Below are 27915 nucleotides of genomic sequence, written 5' to 3'. Positions count from 1 at the left end.
TCAATACAATCTGTTTAAAAAAAGGTCTAGTAGCTATTTTGAGTTTAGTTAGTGTGTGTGAACCAGAATAAAAAAATAACTATTGCATTCTTGCAAATCTGAGGTGGTTTGTCAAGAGTTGCACTCATTTGAATTGAATAAGCAGAGCAGGTGCTTGTGTTTCTGTATACTTGGGTCTAGAGGAGCAGACCCATAACTTGACTTAAGTCCCTAGAAATTACTTTTGGCTCCACTCTAGCTAAAGGTGTGTGTGCTCATCCAAGACGCAGAAACAAGTACAAGTCTGCCTGTGGTCGTTTAGTAAGGTAGAGGATTACCACTCAGATGACGCGGATGGCACTGAACTTTAGGGGAACCAGGGGCATTAGGTCCGTGAATGCCTGCCATAAGGCAAAGATCTGGTCAACATTGGACATGGAATGTTGGTCATCCAGTATATTGAGTATTAATTGCCGTGCTTAGTAGAGTTGAGAGAAGAAGACTGAAGGCTTGCTAATGTACCTGAAGGATGGACCTTGATGGAGGCTTCTGCTGTCTTCTTAACACGGCTGTCTGATTTGCTGACCTGACTCCGAAGCTTAATGAGGGATGCATTCTTTTGTAAACTACTCCTGAGCTGGGAAGAGAAAATGTCCCTCATAACGACCCTGGTGGTCTCAAGACAACCAAAGCTGTTGTGGTGGTTGGACCGCCGCCAATTTGGCAGTCTGACATCCACAATTACGACAGTGGCGGTACGCCACGATCGAACTGCCAGCACTGCCACTTGTCCTCCACTGGAGGGTCTGGCGGTCCTAATTCGCCATCGCAGCAACGCAGGCAGTGCTGCCCTGGGGATTACGACCCCCCTCTCCGCTAGCTTTTACATGCCTGCAGCACTGCCATGTAAAGGCTGGCGGACACGGGGTGCAGGGGCCCCCATGGCCAGCCCTGTCACGCTTTTCACTATCTGCTCAGCAGACAGTGAAAAACGCAGCGGGTGCTGGTGCACACGACGCACTGCAACATTGCCGCCAGCTCAATTATGAGCCGGCATTAATGTTGTGGGCTGTTACCCTCGGGGCCAGCAGGCGGAAATTGTGTTTCCGCCCACTGACCCAGCGGGAAACTCGTAAGAGGGTCCGCGGAAAGGGGACCGCACTGGTGGTATCCTGAGCACGAGACTTCAGCGGACTGCCTTTTCCATCTGCCGAAGTCTTAATTAGGGCCAATGTGTCTTAAAAGACGTGCCACTGCTCTTGTCTTCATTATACATTGCTGCCCTCGTTCACTATGAAAGAGACTACCCTCCTCTGCGGTGTCATGCAAGAATATGTTTCCATCATGAAACAGCATAGTATCTTAGAAATCTTTGGTCTTCTGTTTCAGTGTGCGTATGTAAAGCCCTATAACACTAGTATGGATCGTGACCATGGACCTCATAGCACCGCAAATTTATTTTGAACCTACAACTTCTGCTACTGTCAAGAGTTTCTGCCCTTTTCTAACCTGTTCTCCAAATTATGATTTTGTTTATTTAGAAATGCTTTCATTTTATACGTTTGCTATTTTTTCAAGGTTGCCTTGGGCTGCTACCATGTTCTTAGTCATATTTGTGCTATTGATAGGTCGCCTGCCTGAAATCCTGTCAGAATTGTAGCTTTCTCGATTGCTGACTGCCAGAAGCTGTATTTAAAAAGAATATACATCTGACAGTTGAACATATCCGAATGCATTATTATTGACATCTAGTTGGTCAATAGCTACCGAGCGAGAATGTTGGGTCTTTCTTTCTCTTAAGCGTATTATGGTGCTATGTGAAACTATGTGAAACTCTTCATGCTGTTTAGATGTTAAACTGAAGATGGTTGACAGCTGCTCTACCCAGTTGGGGTCCCCGGTTCATGTGGGTCGACTTGCTTCAATTAACATTTTCATTAAAGTTCCTACCTTCTTACAGAGCAGATGTTTTAGAGCCAAAAGCAGAGACAAACCGTGTGGCAGCCACAACTTGTATATCACTATCTCTTCTCTGCCTAGCAGCTGTCTGTGAAACCGGCGTAGTTATGAATATCTAGAGTACTAACCCAGTTCACATAATATGCGAGAACGTGGAGCCATGTTTCTGGACAAACAATCTTGAGAATTTCTATCTTCTGTGAAGCAGGTCGAATATGTAGACTAGAATGTTTCCTATACATTTTGTATCAATCCATGGACTACTCACAGACATTTATAAAGAGTTTTAGTCTGTAAAATGGTATTGTGCACCCTATTATTAGAGATATTATTATGGTTTAGAATAGCTTGACAGACAATTCATAAGGGAAATGTCTGGGTATTCAGTTTCAAGTTTTAAGCAACTTGTAGGACACAGAAATCACCGGGCAACATTTGTGAATGAACATAATATATCAAAATTGGTTGCAACAGAGCTGGGTAATAACGTGCTATGTACAAAGCTGCAAAGTGGCAAAATTAAATTGTTCATACCCAAGGAAAAGTGTTCCGTTCCCAGATTGAAAGGCACAAACCTTTACTAATTGGAACCTGCTCACCGCATTCTGTTTCGTGCAGGTCTGTGTTTGCGAGTGAAGCTACAGAGATGCCTGCCCTTCAAACACAAGGTAAGAAACATCTAAATGTTTTATGAGGTTTGAGTTCCTTCTAAATGGGTAACACTTTTACACAGATATGGTTTTAGTCAATAGCCAATTACATTATTTCTAAAACGAAAATGTTCTATGAAGTAAATACTAAATATCAAGTACTTTAAACACATTTTGAAAATATCTCCTAAGAGTATACATGTTGTATTTAGTCATTGCCATTAATGCTAATACATAGTATATTGCCTGGTCAAGTAGCTTGCAGCCTGAGCTGCCAATTCCCAAGTAATTTTCATGCTAAACCCAATGCTGCCAAATGATAGCTTAGTAGTGAGTGCTGAGCAGTAGGAAACATGCAGGTTCAAGTTTAGAAAAGCAACTAATTGATGAGCTGAAAAGCAACCAATGATGATAATTTGGGACCAGTCCTCCCACCACTGACACAAATGAATAAATTATATAGCTGTAGGCACACATTCTCCCAGAGACATCTCGCCACTGGTGCTGAATTCCAGGGCTGAATGAAGAGAAGGGACTGTTAGCAAAGAGGAAACCATCAACACAATAAGGGAGGTTTCAGAGCTTTGCTAAAGGAGGTTGATAAAGGGTAATGGCAATTAGTTCTAAACATGTTAGGACAAAAAGACCGAAAAGGCTCTGCGTCTTTAGCAAGCGCGCATGACTCGGAGAGCTAGGGCTTTAAAAGGAGAGTCCTAGCGAAGTGCCTGGAGGGGCAGATACTGAGTGACTCTGGCCCTTTTACAAGGGACCTGCTATTACTCAGAGCTAAAAACACTGCTTTAAATTCAGTTCTCTTTACCAATGGTAGAAAATGTAGATTGTGGCGGGCTTCCCTAACATTGCCGAATCTGTGAATCGCAGCGACCAGTCATGTTTTGAAGGACTTACAGTTTAGTCAAAGTTTTGAATGGGAGTCCCAGGTAGCAGTTATTAGCATAACTGATTTTGTACAGAACGACTGCTCCGACCAGGAGGGTGCTCTTAGCCCGAGGAATAATAGGAAGAATCATTCTCAAAAGTTCTAGTTGGAAAAGGCAAGAAGTGGTTATTCTGCTGATTTTCAAAGAGAAGTTTCTCGCCAAATCAGATGCCAAGATTTCTAATCATGCTAATAGGACAAGGAGAACAGCCAACTGAACCAGAATCTGGCATTTCACAAACTATATGTGCTGTAGGTCAGCAACTCAATAAGTTTTAACTTATTAGTACTCACCCAAGGTAGGGTGGGTGACAGATAGGATTGAAGTGTATACTGGATCTCTTTCGGCAAGCAGTCACGTTTAAAAATAAATTGGGCATCATTAATGTAGTTTTTAAAGTCCAGGCCGTACAATTTGATACAGTCAGTTAGAGGCCTTGTGTAGATGTTGAATAAGATCGAAGACACTGATGATCCCAGAGAGACTCCACTGCTTTCTGGAGAGGGTTTAGATCAAAAGGTAGAGACAAATACGAAAGCAGAGAACAAGGATATGACAAGGCCATCTAATACAACTGGTTGAACAGAATGGAATGCTTGACTATATTGAATGTGCCAAAAAGGTCCAACAAGATAAGTCTTATTGAATATCCAGCACCCTGAGCAGTCCTTAGATCATCTAATATTGAGACCAGTGTAGTCTCAGTACCCATGCCCAGGGGAACCCACCTGGGCTATTATTTGCAGTTCATGGTCTTCCAACAAATTGGTGAGCCATTGGGCCTTATATTTCTTCCCTAGTCTGGCAATAGCAGAGAGCAAAGAAATCAGTCTGTAGTGTGTGTCTCTCTTTCTCCCCCCTCCCTCTTTCTATTTTCTAGGATCTAAATGAGGTTAGGTTAACAGTGGTTTGACAATCCTATTCTTCAAACAAGTGGGCACAAAACCTGAGAGTAGGAGATGTTAATAAGTGAGTATAGGCAGAAAAAATTATGGGCAGAGTTTCTTGCAAGACCCTGACATGACAAATGGCATTAGGAGAATCAAATTTAATTGAGGAAAGAAGCTGGCACGTTTAAGAGTCGGTGATAAGTGAAGGAAACGCCATTAAAGTATCTTGCTATATATTAGATTGTTTGGATATCTCTTTTTCTGTATTAAGCCAAACCAGGTCTGATATTATCACAAATGAGACAGAGCTGATCAGTGAAGAAATGTCAAGTCTGTCGCACAGCTGCTGTGAAGGATGGATAGTGCAGGACATGTTAGTCAGTTGTGCGATATTTATCAACTCTGAACATTGCCTGAGTTGAGTTAACAGGTGTTCAAATCAGGTACTTATAATCAAGGGATTAGCTAGAAAATTAAAATGCCCCTGTGAAAATGCGTCAACGAACGCGGAGGCCGAAGGAATAAAGATTATTTAATTTAATTATGTTCATACATCAAGAAGCCCTATCCCAGTCAGCAGGTCTGTTGCTGTCTTCAAGCGGAGCCAGCGACCAACAGACCACTTGTATATTACAGTGATGATGTATTCCATGTTCTATGAATACATCATTGCATGGTTAGCAAGTCTCCATGGCCACAGAACAGTACACACTCTGTATTTAGTTACCACAGACCCCCCACTTAGAGCCAAAGCTCTTATGGCACCAAGCAAGTGAAGCAAGTCATCGCGACCCTCCCCAGAAGAGTTTACGTGTCTCTTCCATCAAAGCATCTATCCATTCTTTTCATCCTTCCATCCACCACATATAATCACAATTTCACTTTTACATTCTGTCATCCATTCAGTCTTTCATCCAACATTCAGTCTCTCACCATTCCGCCCATCTGTTAGCCTATCCATATCCTAACCTATCCATCTGTATTCAAGCCTGTCAATCAAACATATCCATGCTTTTACTCAGTGATCCATCCTTTCACTTATTCATCCCCCTTTCATCCATTCTTTTGCTCATCCATCCACCCGTTCACTCATCCATTCTTTCACTCCATACATCAGTCTACCCTTTCACTCAGCCATCCATACTTTCACTCATCCACCCAGCCTTCAACTCATCTGTCTACTCATCCATTCATCCATGTACCCTTTCACTCATCCATTCATCCTTTCTCATCCATCCATCTTTTCACTCATCCATTCTTTCACTCCATACATCAATCTACCCTTTCACTCAGTCATCCATACTTTCACTCATTCATACAGCCTTCAACTCACCTGTCTACTCATCCATTCAGCCATTTCCCCTTTCACTCATCCATTCATCCTTTCTCTCATCATCCATCCTCCTTTCACTCATTTGCCCGTCCATTCACCCTTTCACTCATCCATCTGTCCATCCATTCATCCAGCCATCCTTCTACCCTCCCTTTCATCCATCTATTTTTCACTCATCCATACTCGCATCCATCTTTTCACTCATCTGTTCAGCCATCCTTTCACTCATCCATTTACTTTCACTTAGCCCATCCATCCCTTTACCCTTTCACTCATTGATTCATTCTTCCACTCATTCTTCTATTCTCTCTCATCACCTCATTATCCATCCATCCTTTCTCACATCCATCCATCCTTTCTCACATCCATCCATCCTTTCACTCATCCATTCATTCTTCCTCTCACACATCCATCCCTTCACTCAACCATGCATCTATACTTTCACCTTTTAACTCACACACCCCTGCATTTACCCTTTCACTCATTCATCCTTTTACTCACTCATCCATCGAACCATTCACGCTTTCAATCTTCCATCCTTCCACCCTATCACCCAGCCATCCGTTCTCCCTTACATTCATTTATCCATTTGTTCACTCATCTGTCCTTAAATCCGTCCTTTCACTCATCCATACATCCATCCATTCATCCACCCTTTCACTCCATCCACCGTGTATTTACCCTTTCACTTCTCATTCATCCTTTCACTCACCCGTCCATCCTTTTACTCATCCATCATTTCTCTGATCATCCATCCATCCTCCCTTTCACTCATCCATCCTCCCTTTCACTCATCCATCCTTACCTCCATCTTTTCACTCATTCATCCATACACCCCTTCATTCACTCCCTATCCATGCGTCTATCCATTCACCCCTTTGTTCACCCACCCATCCGTCATTTCATCCATCCATCCATTTTACTCAATGACCTTCGCACCTTTTGGCGTTAATTATGATCCTTTCTCTGCTGAGTTATAAACAGAAGAGGCCCATCAAGAACCCCACCCCGCTGTTGCTGCTAAAGCGGGGAGTTGACGACGCCCCTGCTCATAATAGAAGACCTTAGCCTGTTGAAGGCTATCCTCGTAGTGCCTGAGCTGAGTTTTTTAAAATGATTTAAGTGATTTGGATGGGTAGGACTGGTTCTATTTTCTCGCTACGATTCTTTTCTGATGTGGCTCTGCTCTCAGTTCAGTAATGCAGCAACGACGGGCTGGTTATATGGAATCTCTTTTTGTTAGATAGTGACGTCTGATCAAAGATAACAGACAGTTCAGACAGTTATTGAATGCTCTTCAGGGTTGGTAGTTGTTGGAAACGATGCCCAGAGTCGTTCAGATATAGAGATGGCCTAATCCATCTTAATTTTGGACCGGAGACTAGATTAAGAATTATTAGACCAGACTGAATTAAGTCATCAGCAGTACAAGATAAAGGAAGAATGTAACAAACCATAACTGAATTAGGAAAGGCATAGATAAGATCATATTCACTATGAGGTCTTTTTTCGCTTCCTGTGTGAGCCCAAGGATTAAAGTGAGATCAAATAAGGGCTGAATGGTGCTGGTCGAGGGAACTAACTCTCCAACACAGTTGCATTTATAGAGCCAATGGCCATGCATCCAACTGTCTGTGAATGATTTTCAAGGAACACTAACAGAGCCAAGGGCAAGGCCAATAGACCAGTAAAATTAAATTCACTCTTTCAGTGTCTATCAAGTACATAAAATTAAACAGATTAGCGGTCTCATACCATTTAAAGCTCCATATTGCAGCGTTGCGCAGCAGGTATGGCACTGGAATCCAATACCTTATATAGGTGCAGAGTAATTACTTATATATAGTAAAAGGATCATGGCACAACAGATTGCAGTTCGTAACAAAGAGAGGCTGTCGTGTGTATCACAGTTTGTACCATAGTGGGCAAGGCATATACAGTCAGATTTTGACCCTTACTATGGGGAAGGCAAATAGGATTACTATTGCCTTTTGATACGCATGAACTCAAATGTCTGTTATTTCGATGACAGAGTAAGGATTGACACACAGGGGAGCTCCTCCTTCTCCAACCACGATCAAGGCAGACCAGGGTTCTCCAACGAGAAGCCAGGGAGCTACTGGTAGCTGTCCAGCTACCTGTGAGTAGCTCTCCTATGTGTAGCCCAACCTAGTAAATGAAAAGCTTTTGGTGGATTAGGTATCTTTCCGAAATTGAAAAAGTTGCACTTGAATGTAAAACGTGTGTATTTTCAGATGCGCTGATGTTTATAGGAAAATATATTTATTGCTGATATTTAAATGGTAATTCATGTTGCTTTGAGTCTTATTACTGATGTTCTGTCTTGAGTGCCAAGGGGCTTTGCATACATCAGGCAATGACATGTAGAGGAATTCAAAATTGAAATGGATTAATATTTTTTGGCATAATTGCTGGTGACCTTGCCTGGTGGACTGAGGTAGTAAGGTCATCCAGCATCCAGTGCCCCTAATGGAATCTTGCCTGAAGTGGTCACAATTGTAGCATTTCAAATTTGTTTTAGTAGCTTGAGATAATTGTTATTTAAAATAAATAGATTTTATTATAGAAAAGGTTGGAGATCTCTGGGCTGAGATCTAAGAATCTCAGGTGTAGATGATGTTGCTCCTTAAGATCGCTCAACCAAGCTTTACTGGGTAGTGCACAATGGATCATGAAATATACTTTGTTTCTCTGACTACTAAGCAAGTAAAAGGAATTGGATATATTCATCCTCTTCGTGTCTTTGTTTAAAATGTACAGACTACAGAGAAATTACCTTACTTATAAATGTTAATGGCTGAGGATGTCTGAGAGTAGCTAGAATTTTCCTTGTTGCATGAGATGGCTCTTCAATGTGGCATGCCTCGGCCCCTGATGCATGAGGTGATGATAATGGGACATCTTCTGGAAAAAGTCATCCTTCTTTCTGTGTTGGTCTGCCACATTTGGATGCCAGCAAATGGCAAAGTTGCCACGTTTGGATGGCAGTAGATTGCAGAGCAGGCAATTGCTTCCCCATTGGGAATTTTAGGATGACTTAAAGGCTACCATAAATGGTTATGGCTGCCTAATTTAGGTGCCCGGCCCAGTGTCTTTTCTGGTCTGTCTGCCATTGTTGAGGGGACAATCTCACACAGAAAAGATACCTTTCAAATAAGGAGAATCCATGATTTTGGGCTCATTTTTAATACATGCCATGGAAATTAATGGTTTGTGGCAGTTGGGGTACAATAGAGTGTTTCCAGGCCAGTTGAAGAAACGATTGAGGGACGTGGAGGGGGGAGCGGTGAAGTCAAATGGTTAGGCTAGGGAATTAGTAGCTGCAAGTAGCAGGTTTGTGAGGCCTAGACCAAAAAAATATTGTCTTTCATTATCACTGTGTTTACAAGCGACAACTGGGAAAGTGCTTACAAAGACTTCCAAAAAGAGCGCTGCAAGAACAAGTCTAGGTGCTGGTGGGTTCTGTGAGGAATAAATAATATAAACACACCATGATGGGACTTATGCTATTTAGGAACGGCCATGATTTATAAATTATGGTAAAATCTATAAGCAAGAAGGTAAATTGTTTGCATTTAAATGTGTACTTTGGCATTGGAAGTAAAGTTCATGCAGCACCAGTAAACACGGCAGGCTTTCCTCATTGAGAACTAATGGCTTCCTATTGAAAAACAGATTATTTTTAAATCTGATTTCTTAATGCACAGACCTCTTTATCAGTCTGGACCTGACTATCTCTCGACCAGGATCACTTTTTGCAGCCCGGCGAGCGTTTTACACTCATCTGGTAATCATCTGGCTAAGACCCCCTAGGATTCGTCTGGCTACTGCAGGCGGTCGTTCCTTCTCTTTAAGGAGCCCGTGAGGGTGGAACAAGCTCCCTGTGGACGTTCGTCAAACAAAGGTTGAGTCTCTCATTAAAAAAAAGCTTAAGACCTGGCTATTTTCACAGTATTTGCCTTTTGCATTTGCTTATTTTATAGACCATATAGCATTGTGATACTCCTGAGTAGCCTTGCACTTTATAAATCTCCATCACTGTCACTAATGTTACCTCCGCCAAGGGTCTATTGAAAGTATTACTGGACTCACCTACTTTATGGGCTGCTACTTTAGCAAGCCTCTTGGCCATTTTTAAGTCGAGCACTTTTCAGCCTGTTGTAAGTATTCTGTGGGCTATTAATCATGCCCATCACTTCCTCTTGTTTGTGGGCTTGCCTCTCAAAAATCTCTTGATGTCATTGGTAAATGCTTTACATTTGTTACCGCCTTGCAGACTGACCCTGTTTACATGGATTATTGCACAACTCCCAATATACTTCAGCGTATTATCAACTCTTTTTTTTCTTTTGTCTCTCCCCTTCGTGCTCCATAGCGGCCATGGCGCTCAGAGCGCAAATAGCGCAGAACAGCATGAACTCCATCGGCGGTATTGACATACTGGTCACATTGTTTACACTGTTACCTAATCAGAGTCCTTTCTTTTGGCTTTCCCCTTCACACTCCACAGCTTTCACAAAAACATGATAAATGCTTTACAGACAAAACAGGGAAATCCTCAAAGAAGCGCTCCCAACACAGGGGGAGAGCAATACTAGAATATTCACTGCACACGGGAAACTCGCCCCATAATGCTTTGTAGGCCATTACTTTTAGAAAACATTTTTGCTCATAACTCAGCCTGGGGTGGTCCTAGGACAATGGGACCACCACCAAAAACGTCTACGACAACATGCTCTTTCTGTCGACATCGTCTCTGGATCCCCACACTAGATTAGTGGGGACCCCAAAATAATAACCCCTCCCACCATTCAGGATCTTTTTAAGCACTCTCATGGTTTAAACTTTTATTTTATAGCTGGAAGTAGTTTGTGTTTCAAAGGCTTTGATTGTAAGTTCGTTGCAGTAGGCCTGCTAGCCATAAATTTGTATAATGCGCTATGCCCTCTAGGGGATAAATATATGGTTACAGTGCATTACTTTCTGACATTTTCTCTTCATGTGGTTAGGCTTTCTAGGGGCTAACTATACGGTTACATGAGCATGTTTCTTAAAATGCTATTTTCATTGTGGTGTCCTCTAAGGGCTGTTCTGAGCATTACAGCCTAATGCCAAAAGGTTATTTCTGATAATGTTTTTTATTAGGTTTACATGATAATTGTAAATGTTTTCTTAATCTCTCCTTATTGCAGTTATGACTATGACTCAGGTCAACTTCACATACTTAATACACTATGACTGTTTGAACACTCTTGACATGTTTGGGTGACCCTTCTAGTTTATTTCTCTTGTTACTCCTCCGTGGCTCTCTTGTGTCTCTTTTGTTTGGGGATTTTTGTTAGCCAGCCAGCAACTCTGATGGTGGGGTGTTGAAAGTGATGTTCTGTTGGAATTAGCATGGCAGATTTAAATTAGGATGCTAAATGGCAACATTTTCTTTTTTGGTTGCAGTTAGAGTAAGAAGGTAAATGGGAGTGCATTAGTTATATGCAATTATGTGACAGGAAAATACCAAATTATGAGGCAGCGTTGTCCAATTTATGTGGCAAGAAAAGTCCAGTTATGAATTTACAACACCACTAGCTCTAACTCAAGCAAATGTGAGACCTATTGCATTGCAAATGCTTGTTTTATTTTTAGCTGGAGTACAGTAACGCCTTGGGTGCAGTACATGGTGACTGATCTAGTCCATGCAGAAATATGCGAGGAGCTGTAACCTGATGAAAGGGCTTGTGTAAAAAAAATTACCTTGCAGTTGTGAAAGTGAAAAACTGTTTGGTTCAGAAGTGTCGACTTGAAGGTCATCAACTGAGGTTTACCTTAGAAGTTACTCAGTCAAGTCAGATCTTCGGATTGCAAAAATCTGCAGGCTCAAAGTTCACTATCACCAAAACACCAACTTTTGGATCTCAGGCGACTTTGTGAGAAGTTCATTGCAATGAAGTTCTCAAGACTAGATTTAATAAGAGGAAGGGACTGTTCCTCTAGACTAAGTTAGTGTACAGGCTACTTTTATAGGTAATACATTGAATATTGATTTTGTAATGACTAATAAAAAAACTGAAAAAATATCATATAGACCCTGACATCCATACTTACGCCCAGTGACATCAACACCATCAGAGGAATCGTAAACCTACACCCACCCTTGGAAGGATCACATACCTTAACCTACCATTCACAGAAATTACACACATACGTATATTGTCAGGACTTTTGCACATCCCACCCACGCCAAGAGTTATCACATACTGGCACTCACTGGACAATCTTTGACATTACACACCTACACTCACTCTTGAAGTTATCAAGTCCAAAGTCATCATAGTTTACATCCTTTCCCAAAAACAGAAGTACACCTATGATCTCCGCCTGTGGTGGGCTTGGTTCACCTACGCTATCTACTAGAGACACCACACGCCTACAGCGTTCTTGGATCCAGGTACTTACATCCACCACTTGAGTTATTGCATGTTTAAATCCATTTTCTCAGGCAAACATGCACCTACATTCTCCCTGGATGCTTTGTACACGTACACTTTCCACCAACACCCACCTCCAAAGACATTGTAAACCTACACAGAGGCAAGTGAAATTGCACACCAAAAGCTGCCACTCAATCCAGAAGCAACACAAACCTACTCTTATCCACCAAAGCTTTGCAAACTTGAATGAACCAAAACTCCTAGAAACTTCACATGCCTACCCACACTATAATGAGTGTCACACACCTGTAAGGTGTCATTCTCCAGTATCAACCCCACAGAGTCAATAATATCCTATACCCAATCCCAGGTGTATAACTACCAAACATTATCATCCATAAAATTACATAGTTAGTAATTGCACACCTACAGCTATCTTCAGGACTCAGAAACCTGTCTCTACTGTTAAAAGCATAAAACACCTACGGCCGACCCCTAAATGCCTTTCACATACCCACTCACTGAGGCATATATATCTGTAGACATCTTTAGATAGATTATTCATCCACACTAGTCACACTACATAATGATGCCAGTTCGTTGAGGCATCTGGTGTGTTAATTTTCAGACACTTGACAATTTAATTTTCTTTGTTCTTTTCAGCTAGAAATCTACATTTCCGAAGGAGCACATTCCACGGAGGAAGACAGTAAGTTCGCTCAGAGGGTCTGGTGTGTGGCAGGGAAACGGGTGGGGCAGTAAGTGTGTCCAGATGTGTCTGGGGAGGAGGCAGGGAGAGTCCACCCACTTGGCTGTTCAGACCAAATGAGAAACTTGGCAGTATGTCATCACACATGGAAATGAGATCTGTGGTTTATGTTGTGCGTGTGAAGGCTAAAACGTAGGAAACAAAGATGCATCGAGTTGAGAAAGCCTTCCAGTCTTGTCATTTCTTTTCTTGTGGTTTGTTTTTCCCAGCAGTTCAGAATAAAAAAAAGTATTACTTCAGCATGGTTCCTAACTCCGGCCAGCCAGTGTAAGAGTAACAAAACATTTACACTGAGAAACTTGAAGCGGTACTAACTATCTCTCGCAAGGTGTTGCTTGGATGCCAGTTCTCTCAGTCCTGCCCAGCAGGTGTTGCTGTAAAAATTATTACATGTTCCATATGCTGTATACTTCGACAACACTCCAAAGTCCTCCACGGGTCCATCGAAAGCATTACTGGACTCGCACCTGTCATTATGGGCTGCTACTTTAGCAACTCTCCTGGCCATTCTTTTTCTTTTTAGCTGGGCTTCAGTAACGTCTTGGGTGCAGTTCATTGCGACTGATCTAATCCATGCAGAAATATGCAAAGAGGTGCAACACGTTGAAAGGCAGTGTGTAAAAAGTTCACTTTCACCAAAATACCAACCTTCGGATCTCGCTCCATTTCTCACGTGACTTTGTGAGAAGTTCATTGCAATGAAGTTCTGAATACTAGGTTTAACAGAGGAAAGGATTGTTCCTCTAGGCTAAGCTACTGTACAGGCTACTTTTACAGGTGTCGCATTGAGTATCTAAACTACAATTAATGTGTAAACAGCATTGCAGCTGAGATGGTTAGTTATCTACCCAGCCCTTTTGTCAGAACATGGGGTTTTAACTCTTGTTCTTGCCTGGAAGACTCCTGATTTGTGATGAAAAATAGAGATGTTCTAGACCATTAGAAACCAAACTTTCACACTGTTCCTCTTAAGGTGCTGATCAGTAGTAGGGAGATCTGCCACTTGGAAAAGATGGGAGTTATTTTTGTTGCCAAAGCCTGGGGATTCCAAACACGGAAATTAGGAATCCTAGGCTATTGCTTTCTGGATCGGAGAGGTGGAAAGAAAGTCTGGTTTATAAGGAACTTTGCTGATGATTGAGAGGAGAGGAAAGGGAAGTTTTGATTAAATCCAGCAACCAGCTCATCAGAAACCCACCCATGACGACAGCCATCAACCAATGACTAATGTTGGTACATGAGTAAACCTGGTAAAGATTCCAGGGATTGAGTATCAGGTAAGATGATCCGTTTAGGTGATTGGTTGATTTTGTAGTGAGTTTGCCTCTGTGTTCTTCAGTCTCACTAGCTGTACACAGACAATGAGATGTTGACGTCTAGAGCCCACTTGAACATGCCCATGGCATGGCAGCTAAGCACCGGGTTAGGAGGGTGCTTCACTTGATTTGTATTGTTAGAACATGACATGATGTGATTATGTTCTGTCAACACAATACAGAATCTTGTGCTCATGAGAAAAGCATTTGGAGCCAGTAAAAGGGCCCTCAACTGCAGAAAATCTGTCATCCTCTGACCACATAAGAGGGACAGATATATTATCCCAGCGGGTTTCCAATCAGGATACCATGAATCAACATAACTGAAGTTAACCCACAGCAGTCAGCGTACACTGAATCAACACTTTTTAAGAGCAAATGTTGGGTTTTTGCTGCAGAATCCAGCCAAAAGAGAAATTGCAGTAGATTTTGACACTGATAATGTCAATCTGAATTGTGTTCACTATTTTCTTTTATTTGATAGTAAAAACGTGCATGGGCTGGGTCTGAGAATGGCTGAGACTTTCCTGACCATCAAGTCAAACTTAGGTTTTGCTCTTTTAATGGTGAAGGGGGTTAGGTTTCTGCATTGGATTGGCCAACCTAGAACAGGGAAAGACCAACCCATGTTATTGTATTGGAATGCAAAGTAGAGATTCATCATGTCATCATCATAAATAATCTGGTCTTCTAGTCATAAAAAAGATGATGGACATTTTTCTACCCTTTGGTGCCTACTCTTGAACCATACCTGGTAACCTCCTTCAGAAGCCAGGCATCTTTCTGTTAAACTTGACCAGATAATGCAGAGAGTTTTTTAGGTGTGTAAGAAGCTGACAATACTTGTCATAATGCAATAAATAGCACGTATTAATTGTATCGTCCAGTCTATGTTGTATCTTTATACAGCAGCGAATATTTGTATTCACTGTTCAATAGTGCAGTGATAATGTGGCAAGCCTTATAATTAAGTTGTTTAAAATTCAGTAACAGTCTGATGACCCTATGTGGTAGGAACAGACACCCAGTGTGTGACCAATTTTAAATAGCACAAGGGCCCTCACGCATGTTCTGGGTTTGCAATCTCAGTCTAGGTGCTACATGTCTAGTCTGCTCAGAAAGTCCTGGAAGCTCAATAGGTTGTGAAGACCCAGTCTGAAGACTGAAAGCATGTAGGAAGGGCAGACATCAACCTGACACGCCTTCCCTTGCAAGAAGGATATCTAGAGCCAAGTGGTTTTGCTTCAGTATAGTTCTAATAGCACTTAGCTCTGAATTAATTTGGGTTAGAGCTCAGCTGTACTTAAAGCTAGTCTGTCTACTAATAGAAATGCCTGAATTTCACATCATTCATATCCACCACCTATAGGAGGAATAATGGCACCTAATTTATACAAAACTACCTGTCCAAGTTCACATTTCACTCTCTTCAAACCAACTACATTATCTGTTCCACTCATACGATTAGACTCTAGGAAACACTCAAGGAAGATAACAAGATCCAATCCAGTTATGGAGAAAGCTGAAATAAGCAGTCTGACCACACACATAATGACTTCCTCTTCAATCAAGTAATCACCTCTTACAACATACCTTCCCTCACACTCACTACTGCCCACATATTCAGCCTTGCTGCCTTTCAGAATTTTATGACACACCATACACATTTTACATTTCCTCTCTTGTTCTATTCTCAGAATAGAATATAAATTCAACAATCGAAATTATTATTCTTTAATTTGTTCTCTTATTGCTGCTTCATCTCTCCAATCTCTCACTATTGTTACTCTTCACCCATTGTATTCCTTAATAAATTATTTCTCCTCCACACTCAAGCTACACACATACCCCCTCTTTAGTAGATTTAGTTCCATGCTCAATTAGCGCAATCCTTTTCAGAAATTTTACACATTTAACACAGTTTTTAGCTTCTTCATTCTGAAAGATGGGCAAACGCCCCTACCACGCATTGATATTTGACAAGTAAGAGACAAAAATTGATCATTATTGTAAGGAAATGCCTCCTTGGCATGGTTGCCCCCTGACTTTTTGCCTTTGCTGATGCTATGTTTACAATTGAAAGTGTGCTGAGGCCTGCTAACCAGGCCCCAGCACCAGTGTTCTTTCCCTAACCTGTACTTTTGTATCCACAATTGGCAGACCCTGGCATCCAGATAAGTCCCTTGTAACTGGTACTTCTAGTACCAAGGGCCCTGATGCCAAGGAAGGTCTCTAAGGGCTGCAGCATGTCTTATGCCACCCTGGAGACCTCTCACTCAGCACAGACACACTGCTTACCAGCTTGTGTGTGCTAGTGAGGGCAAAACGAGTAAGTCGACATGGCACTCCCCTCAGGGTGCCATGCCAGCCTCTCACTGCCTATGCAGTATAGGTAAGACACCCCTCTAGCAGGCCTTACAGCCCTAAGGCAGGGTGCACTATACCATAGGTGAGGGTACCAGTGCATGAGCATGGTACCCCTACAGTGTCTAAATAAAACCTTAGACATTGTAAGTGCAGGGTAGCCATAAGAGTATATGGTCTGGGGGTCTGTCAAACACGAACTCCACAGCACCATAATGGCTACACTGAAAACTGGGAAGTTTGGTATCAAACTTCTCAGCACAATAAATGCACACTGATGCCAGTGTACATTTTATTGTAAAATACACCACAGAGGGCACCTTAGAGGTGCCCCCTGAAACTTAACCGACTATCTGTGTAGGCTGACTAGTTTTAGCAGCCTGCCACAAACCGAGACATGTTGCTGGCCCCATGGGGAGAGTGCCTTTGTCACTCTGAGGCCAGTAACAAAGCCTGCACTGGGTGGAGATGCTAACACCTCTCCCAGGCAGGAATTGTCACACCTGGCGGTGAGCCTCAAAGGCTCACCTCCTTTGTGCCAACCCAGCAGGACACTCCAGCTAGTGGAGTTGCCCGCCCCCTCCGGCCAGGCCCCACTTTTGGCGGCAAGGCCGGAGAAAATAATGAGAAAAACAAGGAGGAGTCACTGGCCAGTCAGGACAGCCCCTAAGGTGTCCTGAGCTGAGGTGACTCTAACTTTTAGAAATCCTCCATCTTGCAGATGGAGGATTCCCCCAATAGGGTTAGGATTGTGACCCCCTCCCCTTGGGAGGAGGCACAAAGGGGGTGTACCCACCCTCAGGGCTAGTAGCCATTGGCTACTAACCCCCCAGACCTAAACACGCCCTTAAATTTAGTATTTAAGGGCTACCCTGAACCCTAGAAAATTAGATTCCTGCAACTACAAGAAGAAGGACTGCCCAGCTGAAAACCCCTGCAGCGGAAGACCAGAAGACGACAACTGCCTTGGCTCCAGAAACTCACCGGCCTGTCTCCTGCCTTCCAAAGATCCTGCTCCAGCGACGCCTTCCAAAGGGACCAGCGACCTCGACATCCTCTGAGGACGGCCCCTGCTTCGAAAAGACAAGAAACTCCCGAGGACAGCGGACCTGCTCCAAGAAAAGCTGCAACTTTGTTTCCAGCAACTTTAAAGAACCCTGCAAGCTCCCCGCAAGAAGCGTGAGACTTGCAACACTGCACCCGGCGACCCCGACTCGGCTGGTGGCGATCCAACACCTCAGGAGGGACCCCAGGACTACTCTGATTCTGTGAGTACCAAAACCTGTCCCCCCTGAGCCCCCACAGCGCCGCCTGCAGAGGGAATCCCGAGGCTTCCCCTGACCGCGACTCTTTGAACCTAAAGTCCCGACGCCTGGGAGAGACCCTGCACCCGCAGCCCCCAGGACCTGAAGGACCGGACTTTCACTGGAGGAGTGACCCCCAGGAGTCCCTCTCCCTCGCCCAAGTGGAGGTTTCCCCGAGGAATCCCCCCCTTGCCTGCCTGCAGCGCTGAAGAGATCCCGAGATCTCTCATAGACTAACATTGAAAACCCGACGCTTGTTTCTACACTGCACCCGGCCGCCCCCGCGCTGCTGAGGGTGAAATTTCTGTGTGGACTTGTGTCCCCCCCGGTGCCCTACAAAACCCCCCTGGTCTGCCCTCCGAAGACGCGGGTACTTACCTGCAAGCAGACCGGAACCGGGGCACCCCCTTCTCTCCATTCTAGCCTATGTGTTTTGGGCACCACTTTGAACTCTGCACCTGACCGGCCCTGAGCTGCTGGTGTGGTGACTTTGGGGTTGCTCTGAACCCCCAACGGTGGGCTACCTTGGACCAAGAACTGAACCCTGTAAGTGTCCTACTTACCTGGTAAAACTAACAAAAACTTACCTCCCCCAGGAACTGTGAAAATTGCACTAAGTGTCCACTTTTAAAACAGCTATTTGTCAATAACTTGAAAAGTATACATGCAATTTTGATGATTTGAAGTTCCTAAAGTACTTACCTGCAATACCTTTCGAATGAGATATTACATGTAGAATTTGAACCTGTGGTTCTTAAAATAAACTAAGAAAAGATATTTTTCTATATAAAAACCTATTGGCTGGATTTGTCTCTGAGTGTGTGTACCTCATTTATTGTCTTGTGTATGTACAACAAATGCTTAACACTACTCCTTGGATAAGCCTACTGCTCGACCACACTACCACAAAATAGAGCATTAGTATTATCTATTTTTACCACTATTTTACCTCTAAGGGGAACCCTTGGACTCTGTGCATGCTATTCCTTACTTTGAAATAGCACATACAGAGCCAACTTCCTACATTGGTGGATCAGCGGTGGGGTACAAGACTTTGCATTTGCTGGACTACTCAGCCAATACCTGATCACACGACAAATTCCAAAATTGTCATTAGAAATTGATTTTTGCAATTTGAAAAGTTTTCTAAATTCTTAAAAGACCTGCTAGGGCCTTGTGTTAGATCCTGTTTAGCATTTCTTTTAGAGTTTAAAAGTTTGTTAAAAGTTTGAATTAGATTCTAGAATCAGTTTTAGTTTCTTAAAAAGTATTCCAACTTTTAGAAGCATAATGTCTAGCACAGATGTGAATGTGGTGGAACTCGACACCACACCTTACCTCCATCTACAGATGAGAGAGCTAAGGTCACTCTGTAAACTAAAGAAAATAACAATGGGCCCCAAACCTACCAAAATACAGCTCCAGGAGCTTTTGGCAGAGTTTGAAAAGGCCAACCCCTCTGAGGGTGGCAACTCAGAGGAAGAGGATAGTGACTTGGAGGACAATTCCCCCCTACCAGTCCTATCTAGGGAGAACAGGGTCCCTCAAACCCTGACTCCTAAAATAATAGTCAGAGATGCTGGTTCCCTCACAGGAGAGACCAACACCTCTGAAATCACTGAGGATAGCCCCAGTGAAGAGGACATCCAGTTAGCCAGGATGGCCAAAAGATTGGCTTTGGAAAGACAGATCCTAGCCATAGAGAGGGAAAGACAAGAGATGGGCCTAGGACCCATCAATGGTGGCAGCAACATAAATAGGGTCAGAGATTCTCCTGACATGTTGAAAATCCCTAAAGGGATTGTAACTAAATATGAAGATGGTGATGACATCACCAAATGGTTCACAGCTTTTGAGAGGGCTTGTGTAACCAGAAAAGTGAACAGATCTCACTGGGGTGCTCTCCTTTGGGAAATGTTCACAGGAAAGTGTAGGGATAGACTCCTCACACTCTCTGGACAAGATGCAGAATCTTATGACCTCATGAAGGGTACCCTGATTGAGGGCTTTGGATTCTCCACTGAGGAGTACAGGATTAGGTTCAGGGGGGCTCAAAAATCCTCGAGCCAGACCTGGGTTGACTTTGTTGACTACTCAGTGAAAACACTAGATGGTTGGATTCAAGGCAGTGGTGTAAGTAATTATGATGGGCTGTACAATTTATTTGTGAAAGAACACCTGTTAAGTAATTGTTTCAATGATAAACTGCATCAGCATCTGGTAGACCTAGGACCAATTTCTCCCCAAGAATTGGGAAAGAAGGCGGACCATTGGGTCAAGACAAGGGTGTCCAAGACTTCAACAGGGGGTGACCAAAAGAAAGGGGTCACAAAGACTCCCCAGCAGAAGGGTGATGAGACAACCAAAACTAAAAATAGTAAAGAGTCTTCTACAGGCCCCCAAAAACCTGCACAGGAGGGTGGGCCCAGAGCCTCTTCACAAAACAATGGGTACAAGGGTAAAAACTTTGATCCCAAAAAGGCCTGGTGTCATAGCTGTAAACAGCATGGACACCAAACTGGAGACAAGGCCTGTCCCAAGAAAGGTTCCACTCCAAACTCCCATCCAGGTAACACTGGTATGGCTAGTCTCCAAGTGGGATCAACAGTGTGCCCAGAGCAAATCAGGGTCCACACTGAAGCTACTCTAGTTTCTGAGGGTGGGGTGGATTTAGCCACACTAGCTGTCTGGCCGCCTAACATGCAAAAATACAGACAGCAACTCTTAATTAATGGGACTAGAATAGAGGGCCTGAGGGATACAGGTGCCAGTGTCACCATGGTGACAGAGAAACTGGTTTCCCCTGGCCAATACCTGACTGGAAAAACTTACACAGTCACCAACGCTGACAATCAGAGAAAAGTACATCCCATGGCAATGGTTACTTTAGAATGGGGAGGGGTCAATGGCCTGAAACAGGTGGTGGTCTCCTCAAATATCCCAGTGGACTGTCTGCTTGGAAATGACCTGGAGTCCTCAGCATGGGCTGAGGTAGAACTAAAAACCCATGCAGCAATGCTGGGTATCCCTGAACTGGTGTGTGTGAAAACAAGAGCACAATGCAAGGCACAGGGTGAAAAAGTAGAGCTGGAGTCTGGAAAAATGGCCCAGCCTACCAAGAGAACAGGAAAGTCAGTTGGGAAACCAACTGCAACACAGCAAAAGAAAGGGAACCTCTCTTCTCAGGAAGAAGTTCTGCCCTCTGAGGGAACTGAGCCTTTGGAGCTTGAACCTTACCAGGTTGAGCTCTTAGGCCCAGGGGGACCCTCCAGGGAGGAGCTGTGTAAGGGACAAGAAACCTGTCCCTCTCTTGAAGGCCTTAGGCAGCAAGCTGCTGAAGAGTCCAAAGGCAAGAAAAATGGAACGCATAGGGTCTATTGGGAAGATGGACTCCTGTACACTGAGGCCAGAGACCCCAAACCTGGTGCCACTAGGAGAGTGGTAGTGCCTCAGCTGTTCAGAGAGTTCATCCTAACATTGGCCCATGACATTCCCCTTGCTGGACATTTGGGACAAACCAAGACGTGGGAGAGGTTAGTCAACCACTTCTACTGGCCCAATATGTCCAACATGGTTAAGGAGTTTTGCCTCTCCTGCCCCACCTGTCAAGCCAGTGGTAAGACAGGTGGGCATCCAAAGGCCCCCCTCATTCCACTTCCAGTGGTGGGGGTTCCTTTTGAAAGAGTGGGTGTGGACATAGTTGGTCCACTGGAACCTCCCACAGCCTCAGGAAATATGTATATCCTGGTAGTAGTGGATCATGCTACCAGGTATCCTGAAGCTATTCCCCTTAGGTCGACTACTGCCCCTGCAGTAGCCAAGGCCCTCATTGGTATCTTTACCAGAGTGGGTTTCCCTAAGGAGGTGGTGTCTGACAGAGGTACCAACTTCATGTCAGCATACCTAAAGCACATGTGGAATGAGTGTGGAGTGACTTATAAATTCACTACACCTTACCATCCACAAACTAATGGCTTAGTTGAGAGATTCAACAAGACATTAAAAGGCATGATCATGGGGCTCCCAGAAAAACTCAAAAGGAGATGGGATGTCCTCCTGCCATGTCTGCTTTTCGCTTACAGGGAGGTACCACAGAAGGGAGTAGGGTTCTCACCCTTTGAACTTCTGTTTGGTCATCCTGTAAGGGGACCACTTGCCCTTGTTAAAGAAGGCTGGGAGAGACCTCTCCATGAGCCTAAACAGGACATAGTGGACTATGTACTTGGCCTTCGCTCTAGAATGGCAGAGTACATGGAAAAGGCAACCAAAAACCTTGAGGCCAGCCAACAGCTCCAGAAGTTTTGGTATGACCAAAAGGCTGCACTGGTTGAGTTCCAACCAGGGCAGAAAGTCTGGGTTCTGGAGCCTGTGGCTCCCAGGGCACTCCAGGACAAATGGAGTGGCCCTTACCCAGTACTAGAGAGGAAGAGTCAGGTCACCTACTTGGTGGACCTGGGCACAAGCAGGAGCCCCAAAAGGGTGATCCATGTAAACCGCCTTAAGCTCTTCCACGACAGGGCTGATGTCAATCTGTTGATGGTAACAGATGAGGATCAGGAGGCAGAGAGTGAACCTCTCCCTGATCTTCTGTCATCAGACCCAAAAGATGGTACAGTAGATGGAGTGATCTACTCAGACACCCTCTCTGGCCAACAACAAGCTGATTGTAGGAGAGTCCTACAACAGTTTCCTGAACTCTTCTCCTTAACCCCTGGTCAGACACACCTGTGTACCCATGATGTGGACACAGGAGACAGCATGCCTGTCAAGAACAAAATCTTTAGACAGTCTGACCATGTTAAGGAAAGCATCAAGGTGGAAGTCCACAAGATGCTGGAATTGGGAGTCATTGAGCGCTCTGACAGCCCCTGGGCTAGCCCAGTGGTCTTAGTCCCCAAACCTCACACCACAGATGGAAAGAAAGAGATGAGGTTTTGTGTGGACTACAGAGGGCTCAATTCTGTCACCAAGACAGATGCTCATCCAATTCCAAGAGCTGATGAGCTCATTGATAAATTAGGTGCTGCCAAATTCCTAAGTACCTTTGACTTGACAGCAGGGTACTGGCAAATAAAAATGGCACCTGGAGCAAAAGAAAAGACAGCATTCTCCACACCTGATGGGCATTATCAGTTTACTGTTATGCCCTTTGGTTTAAAGAATGCCCCTGCCACCTTCCAAAGGTTGGTGAATCAAGTCCTTGCTGGCTTGGAGTCCTTTAGCACAGCTTATCTTGATGATATTGCTGTCTTTAGCTCCACCTGGCAGGATCACCTGGTCCACCTGAGGAAGGTTTTGAAGGCTCTGCAATCTGCAGGCCTCTCTATCAAGGCATCCAAATGCCAGATAGGGCAGGGAACTGTGGTTTACTTGGGACACCTTGTAGGTGGAGGCCAAGTTCAGCCACTCCAACCCAAGATCCAGACCATTCTGGACTGGGTAGCTCCAAAAACCCAGACTCAAGTCAGGGCATTCCTTGGCTTGACTGGGTATTACAGGAGGTTTGTGAAGGGATATGGATCCATTGTGACAGCCCTCACTGAACTCACCTCCAAGAAAATGCCCAAGAAAGTGAACTGGACTGTGGACTGCCAACAGGCCTTTGACACCCTGAAACAAGCAATGTGCTCAGCACCAGTTCTCAAAGCTCCAGATTATTCTAAGCAGTTCATTGTGCAGACTGATGCCTCTGAACATGGGATAGGGGCAGTTTTGTCCCAAACAAATGATGATGGCCTTGACCAGCCTGTTGCTTTCATTAGCAGGAGGTTACTCCCCAGGGAGCAGCGTTGGAGTGCCATTGAGAGGGAGGCCTTTGCTGTGGTTTGGTCCCTGAAGAAGCTGAGACCATACCTCTTTGGGACTCACTTCCTAGTTCAAACTGACCACAGACCTCTCAAATGGCTGATGCAAATGAAAGGTGAAAATCCTAAACTGTTGAGGTGGTCCATCTCCCTACAGGGAATGGACTTTATAGTGGAACACAGACCTGGGACTGCCCATGCCAATGCAGATGGCCTTTCCAGGTTCTTCCACTTAGAAAATGAAGACTCTCTTGGGAAAGGTTAGTCTCATCCTCTTTCGTTTGGGGGGGGGTTGTGTAAGGAAATGCCTCCTTGGCATGGTTGCCCCCTGACTTTTTGCCTTTGCTGATGCTATGTTTACAATTGAAAGTGTGCTGAGGCCTGCTAACCAGGCCCCAGCACCAGTGTTCTTTCCCTAACCTGTACTTTTGTATCCACAATTGGCAGACCCTGGCATCCAGATAAGTCCCTTGTAACTGGTACTTCTAGTACCAAGGGCCCTGATGCCAAGGAAGGTCTCTAAGGGCTGCAGCATGTCTTATGCCACCCTGGAGACCTCTCACTCAGCACAGACACACTGCTTACCAGCTTGTGTGTGCTAGTGAGGGCAAAACGAGTAAGTCGACATGGCACTCCCCTCAGGGTGCCATGCCAGCCTCTCACTGCCTATGCAGTATAGGTAAGACACCCCTCTAGCAGGCCTTACAGCCCTAAGGCAGGGTGCACTATACCATAGGTGAGGGTACCAGTGCATGAGCATGGTACCCCTACAGTGTCTAAATAAAACCTTAGACATTGTAAGTGCAGGGTAGCCATAAGAGTATATGGTCTGGGGGTCTGTCAAACACGAACTCCACAGCACCATAATGGCTACACTGAAAACTGGGAAGTTTGGTATCAAACTTCTCAGCACAATAAATGCACACTGATGCCAGTGTACATTTTATTGTAAAATACACCACAGAGGGCACCTTAGAGGTGCCCCCTGAAACTTAACCGACTATCTGTGTAGGCTGACTAGTTTTAGCAGCCTGCCACAAACCGAGACATGTTGCTGGCCCCATGGGGAGAGTGCCTTTGTCACTCTGAGGCCAGTAACAAAGCCTGCACTGGGTGGAGATGCTAACACCCCTCCCAGGCAGGAATTGTCACACCTGGCGGTGAGCCTCAAAGGCTCACCTCCTTTGTGCCAACCCAGCAGGACACTCCAGCTAGTGGAGTTGCCCGCCCCCTCCGGCCAGGCCCCACTTTTGGCGGCAAGGCCGGAGAAAATAATGAGAAAAACAAGGAGGAGTCACTGGCCAGTCAGGACAGCCCCTAAGGTGTCCTGAGCTGAGGTGACTCTAACTTTTAGAAATCCTCCATCTTGCAGATGGAGGATTCCCCCAATAGGGTTAGGATTGTGACCCCCTCCCCTTGGGAGGAGGCACAAAGGGGGTGTACCCACCCTCAGGGCTAGTAGCCATTGGCTACTAACCCCCCAGACCTAAACACGCCCTTAAATTTAGTATTTAAGGGCTACCCTGAACCCTAGAAAATTAGATTCCTGCAACTACAAGAAGAAGGACTGCCCAGCTGAAAACCCCTGCAGCGGAAGACCAGAAGACGACAACTGCCTTGGCTCCAGAAACTCACCGGCCTGTCTCCTGCCTTCCAAAGATCCTGCTCCAGCGACGCCTTCCAAAGGGACCAGCGACCTCGACATCCTCTGAGGACGGCCCCTGCTTCGAAAAGACAAGAAACTCCCGAGGACAGCGGACCTGCTCCAAGAAAAGCTGCAACTTTGTTTCCAGCAACTTTAAAGAACCCTGCAAGCTCCCCGCAAGAAGCGTGAGACTTGCAACACTGCACCCGGCGACCCCGACTCGGCTGGTGGCGATCCAACACCTCAGGAGGGACCCCAGGACTACTCTGATTCTGTGAGTACCAAAACCTGTCCCCCCTGAGCCCCCACAGCGCCGCCTGCAGAGGGAATCCCGAGGCTTCCCCTGACCGCGACTCTTTGAACCTAAAGTCCCGACGCCTGGGAGAGACCCTGCACCCGCAGCCCCCAGGACCTGAAGGACCGGACTTTCACTGGAGGAGTGACCCCCAGGAGTCCCTCTCCCTCGCCCAAGTGGAGGTTTCCCCGAGGAATCCCCCCCTTGCCTGCCTGCAGCGCTGAAGAGATCCCGAGATCTCTCATAGACTAACATTGAAAACCCGACGCTTGTTTCTACACTGCACCCGGCCGCCCCCGCGCTGCTGAGGGTGAAATTTCTGTGTGGACTTGTGTCCCCCCCGGTGCCCTACAAAACCCCCCTGGTCTGCCCTCCGAAGACGCGGGTACTTACCTGCAAGCAGACCGGAACCGGGGCACCCCCTTCTCTCCATTCTAGCCTATGTGTTTTGGGCACCACTTTGAACTCTGCACCTGACCGGCCCTGAGCTGCTGGTGTGGTGACTTTGGGGTTGCTCTGAACCCCCAACGGTGGGCTACCTTGGACCAAGAACTGAACCCTGTAAGTGTCCTACTTACCTGGTAAAACTAACAAAAACTTACCTCCCCCAGGAACTGTGAAAATTGCACTAAGTGTCCACTTTTAAAACAGCTATTTGTCAATAACTTGAAAAGTATACATGCAATTTTGATGATTTGAAGTTCCTAAAGTACTTACCTGCAATACCTTTCGAATGAGATATTACATGTAGAATTTGAACCTGTGGTTCTTAAAATAAACTAAGAAAAGATATTTTTCTATATAAAAACCTATTGGCTGGATTTGTCTCTGAGTGTGTGTACCTCATTTATTGTCTTGTGTATGTACAACAAATGCTTAACACTACTCCTTGGATAAGCCTACTGCTCGACCACACTACCACAAAATAGAGCATTAGTATTATCTATTTTTACCACTATTTTACCTCTAAGGGGAACCCTTGGACTCTGTGCATGCTATTCCTTACTTTGAAATAGCACATACAGAGCCAACTTCCTACAATTATTAAATAAATTAACAAATACTGTACACAAGCTATACAAAATAGGAAGTTGAGAATAAGTTGAAACCTTAGCTGCAAAAGACGAAAGAAAAGTACAAATAAAACAAGTTCTGCTTTTCATTATTTCACAGTATTCTAATAATTTCTGCATACATATCTTAAAATCCACTAACTAACCTTCTCTATGTGAAAGTGTGTTATGTTTTACTTCATTATGTACTGTAGGTAATTCAACTCTGGGCACAACAAAAGGCCAACAAAGACTATTAGCATTAATAAGACTATTAAACTAATAATTTTACACCATCTACTTATTCCATTTTCTATTGAGACTAAAACAACATTATTGTAAGGCTCCATAAGGTTCAAATCAACAAAAAGTTTGTAAAACAAATGAACAAATGTATGTTTCTTATTTCTTTAAAAATAATTCAAACAAAATCAAAAATCTTTTTATTCTTCTTCAACCGTTCATTTCAGTTCATTCTCTCAGCAACTCTATTTTGTCTTCATTTTAATCAAAAACTCTCACTATTAAATAATCTTTACAGTCTTTGGAAACTTTCTAGGATGTTCTTCTTCCCTTTTTAGTCCCTTTCAGGTTCACTTTCAATACCATATTGGCAATGGTTTTTGCTCTGTAGATCTGACTCCCACTTTTCTTCTTCCTCTGACACTGTGGCTAGATATACCAATTAAGATACCTATTTTCTTTTTGGAGTTCTCTTTCTTGCTGGTCTTCTAGCAACGGGGGTTCACTGTTTTTTGTCACTGTTTTCTGTGTCTAATACAATTAGTTCTGATTCCTCATTTATTGGCTTTGATTTATCTTGTCTCTCTTGTTGCCAGTGCTTTCTTTTGCAAGTTATTTTCAGTTACCTTTTTTCTTCAGTTTTCCACCTGCTTTTCCACTCCCTGATGGACCTGAACCCTGATCAATTTCAGCTGCACAATTCACTGTGAACTGCTTTCTTCCTCTGGGAATTTGCAGCTGAAGTCTTTCATTCTTTGGATCAGAGACTACTTCATCTTGCTGTCACTCATGACTTTGACTTGGGCATTGCAACAGCTCCTCACTCTGATCATCACTTTGAAAATGAGCATCAGCACCGCTGGTAGAGATACCTGGATTTTCATCAGAACTTTCACTTTCAGTGATCTGAACTGTGATGACTAAT

General features: G+C 44.3%; 1 protein-coding gene across 1 annotated transcript in view; it reads left to right on the top strand.

The window, feature by feature from the left end:
* CIAO2A (cytosolic iron-sulfur assembly component 2A) overlaps window positions 1–27915 on the top strand; it is an 84842-nt gene that overhangs the window by 23631 nt on the left and 33296 nt on the right. Inside the window, exons 3-4 of the mRNA XM_069222952.1 lie at window positions 2557–2606; window positions 12862–12907. Of these exons, the coding sequence (XP_069079053.1) occupies window positions 2557–2606; window positions 12862–12907 (96 nt within the window). The remainder of the gene's footprint in view (window positions 1–2556; window positions 2607–12861; window positions 12908–27915) is intronic.

This window comes from Pleurodeles waltl, chromosome 3_1, assembly GCF_031143425.1.
Source record: "Pleurodeles waltl isolate 20211129_DDA chromosome 3_1, aPleWal1.hap1.20221129, whole genome shotgun sequence".
In the NCBI taxonomy this organism is placed as follows: Eukaryota; Metazoa; Chordata; class Amphibia; order Caudata; family Salamandridae; genus Pleurodeles; species Pleurodeles waltl.
This window is presented reverse-complemented; position numbering and strand designations above follow the sequence as displayed.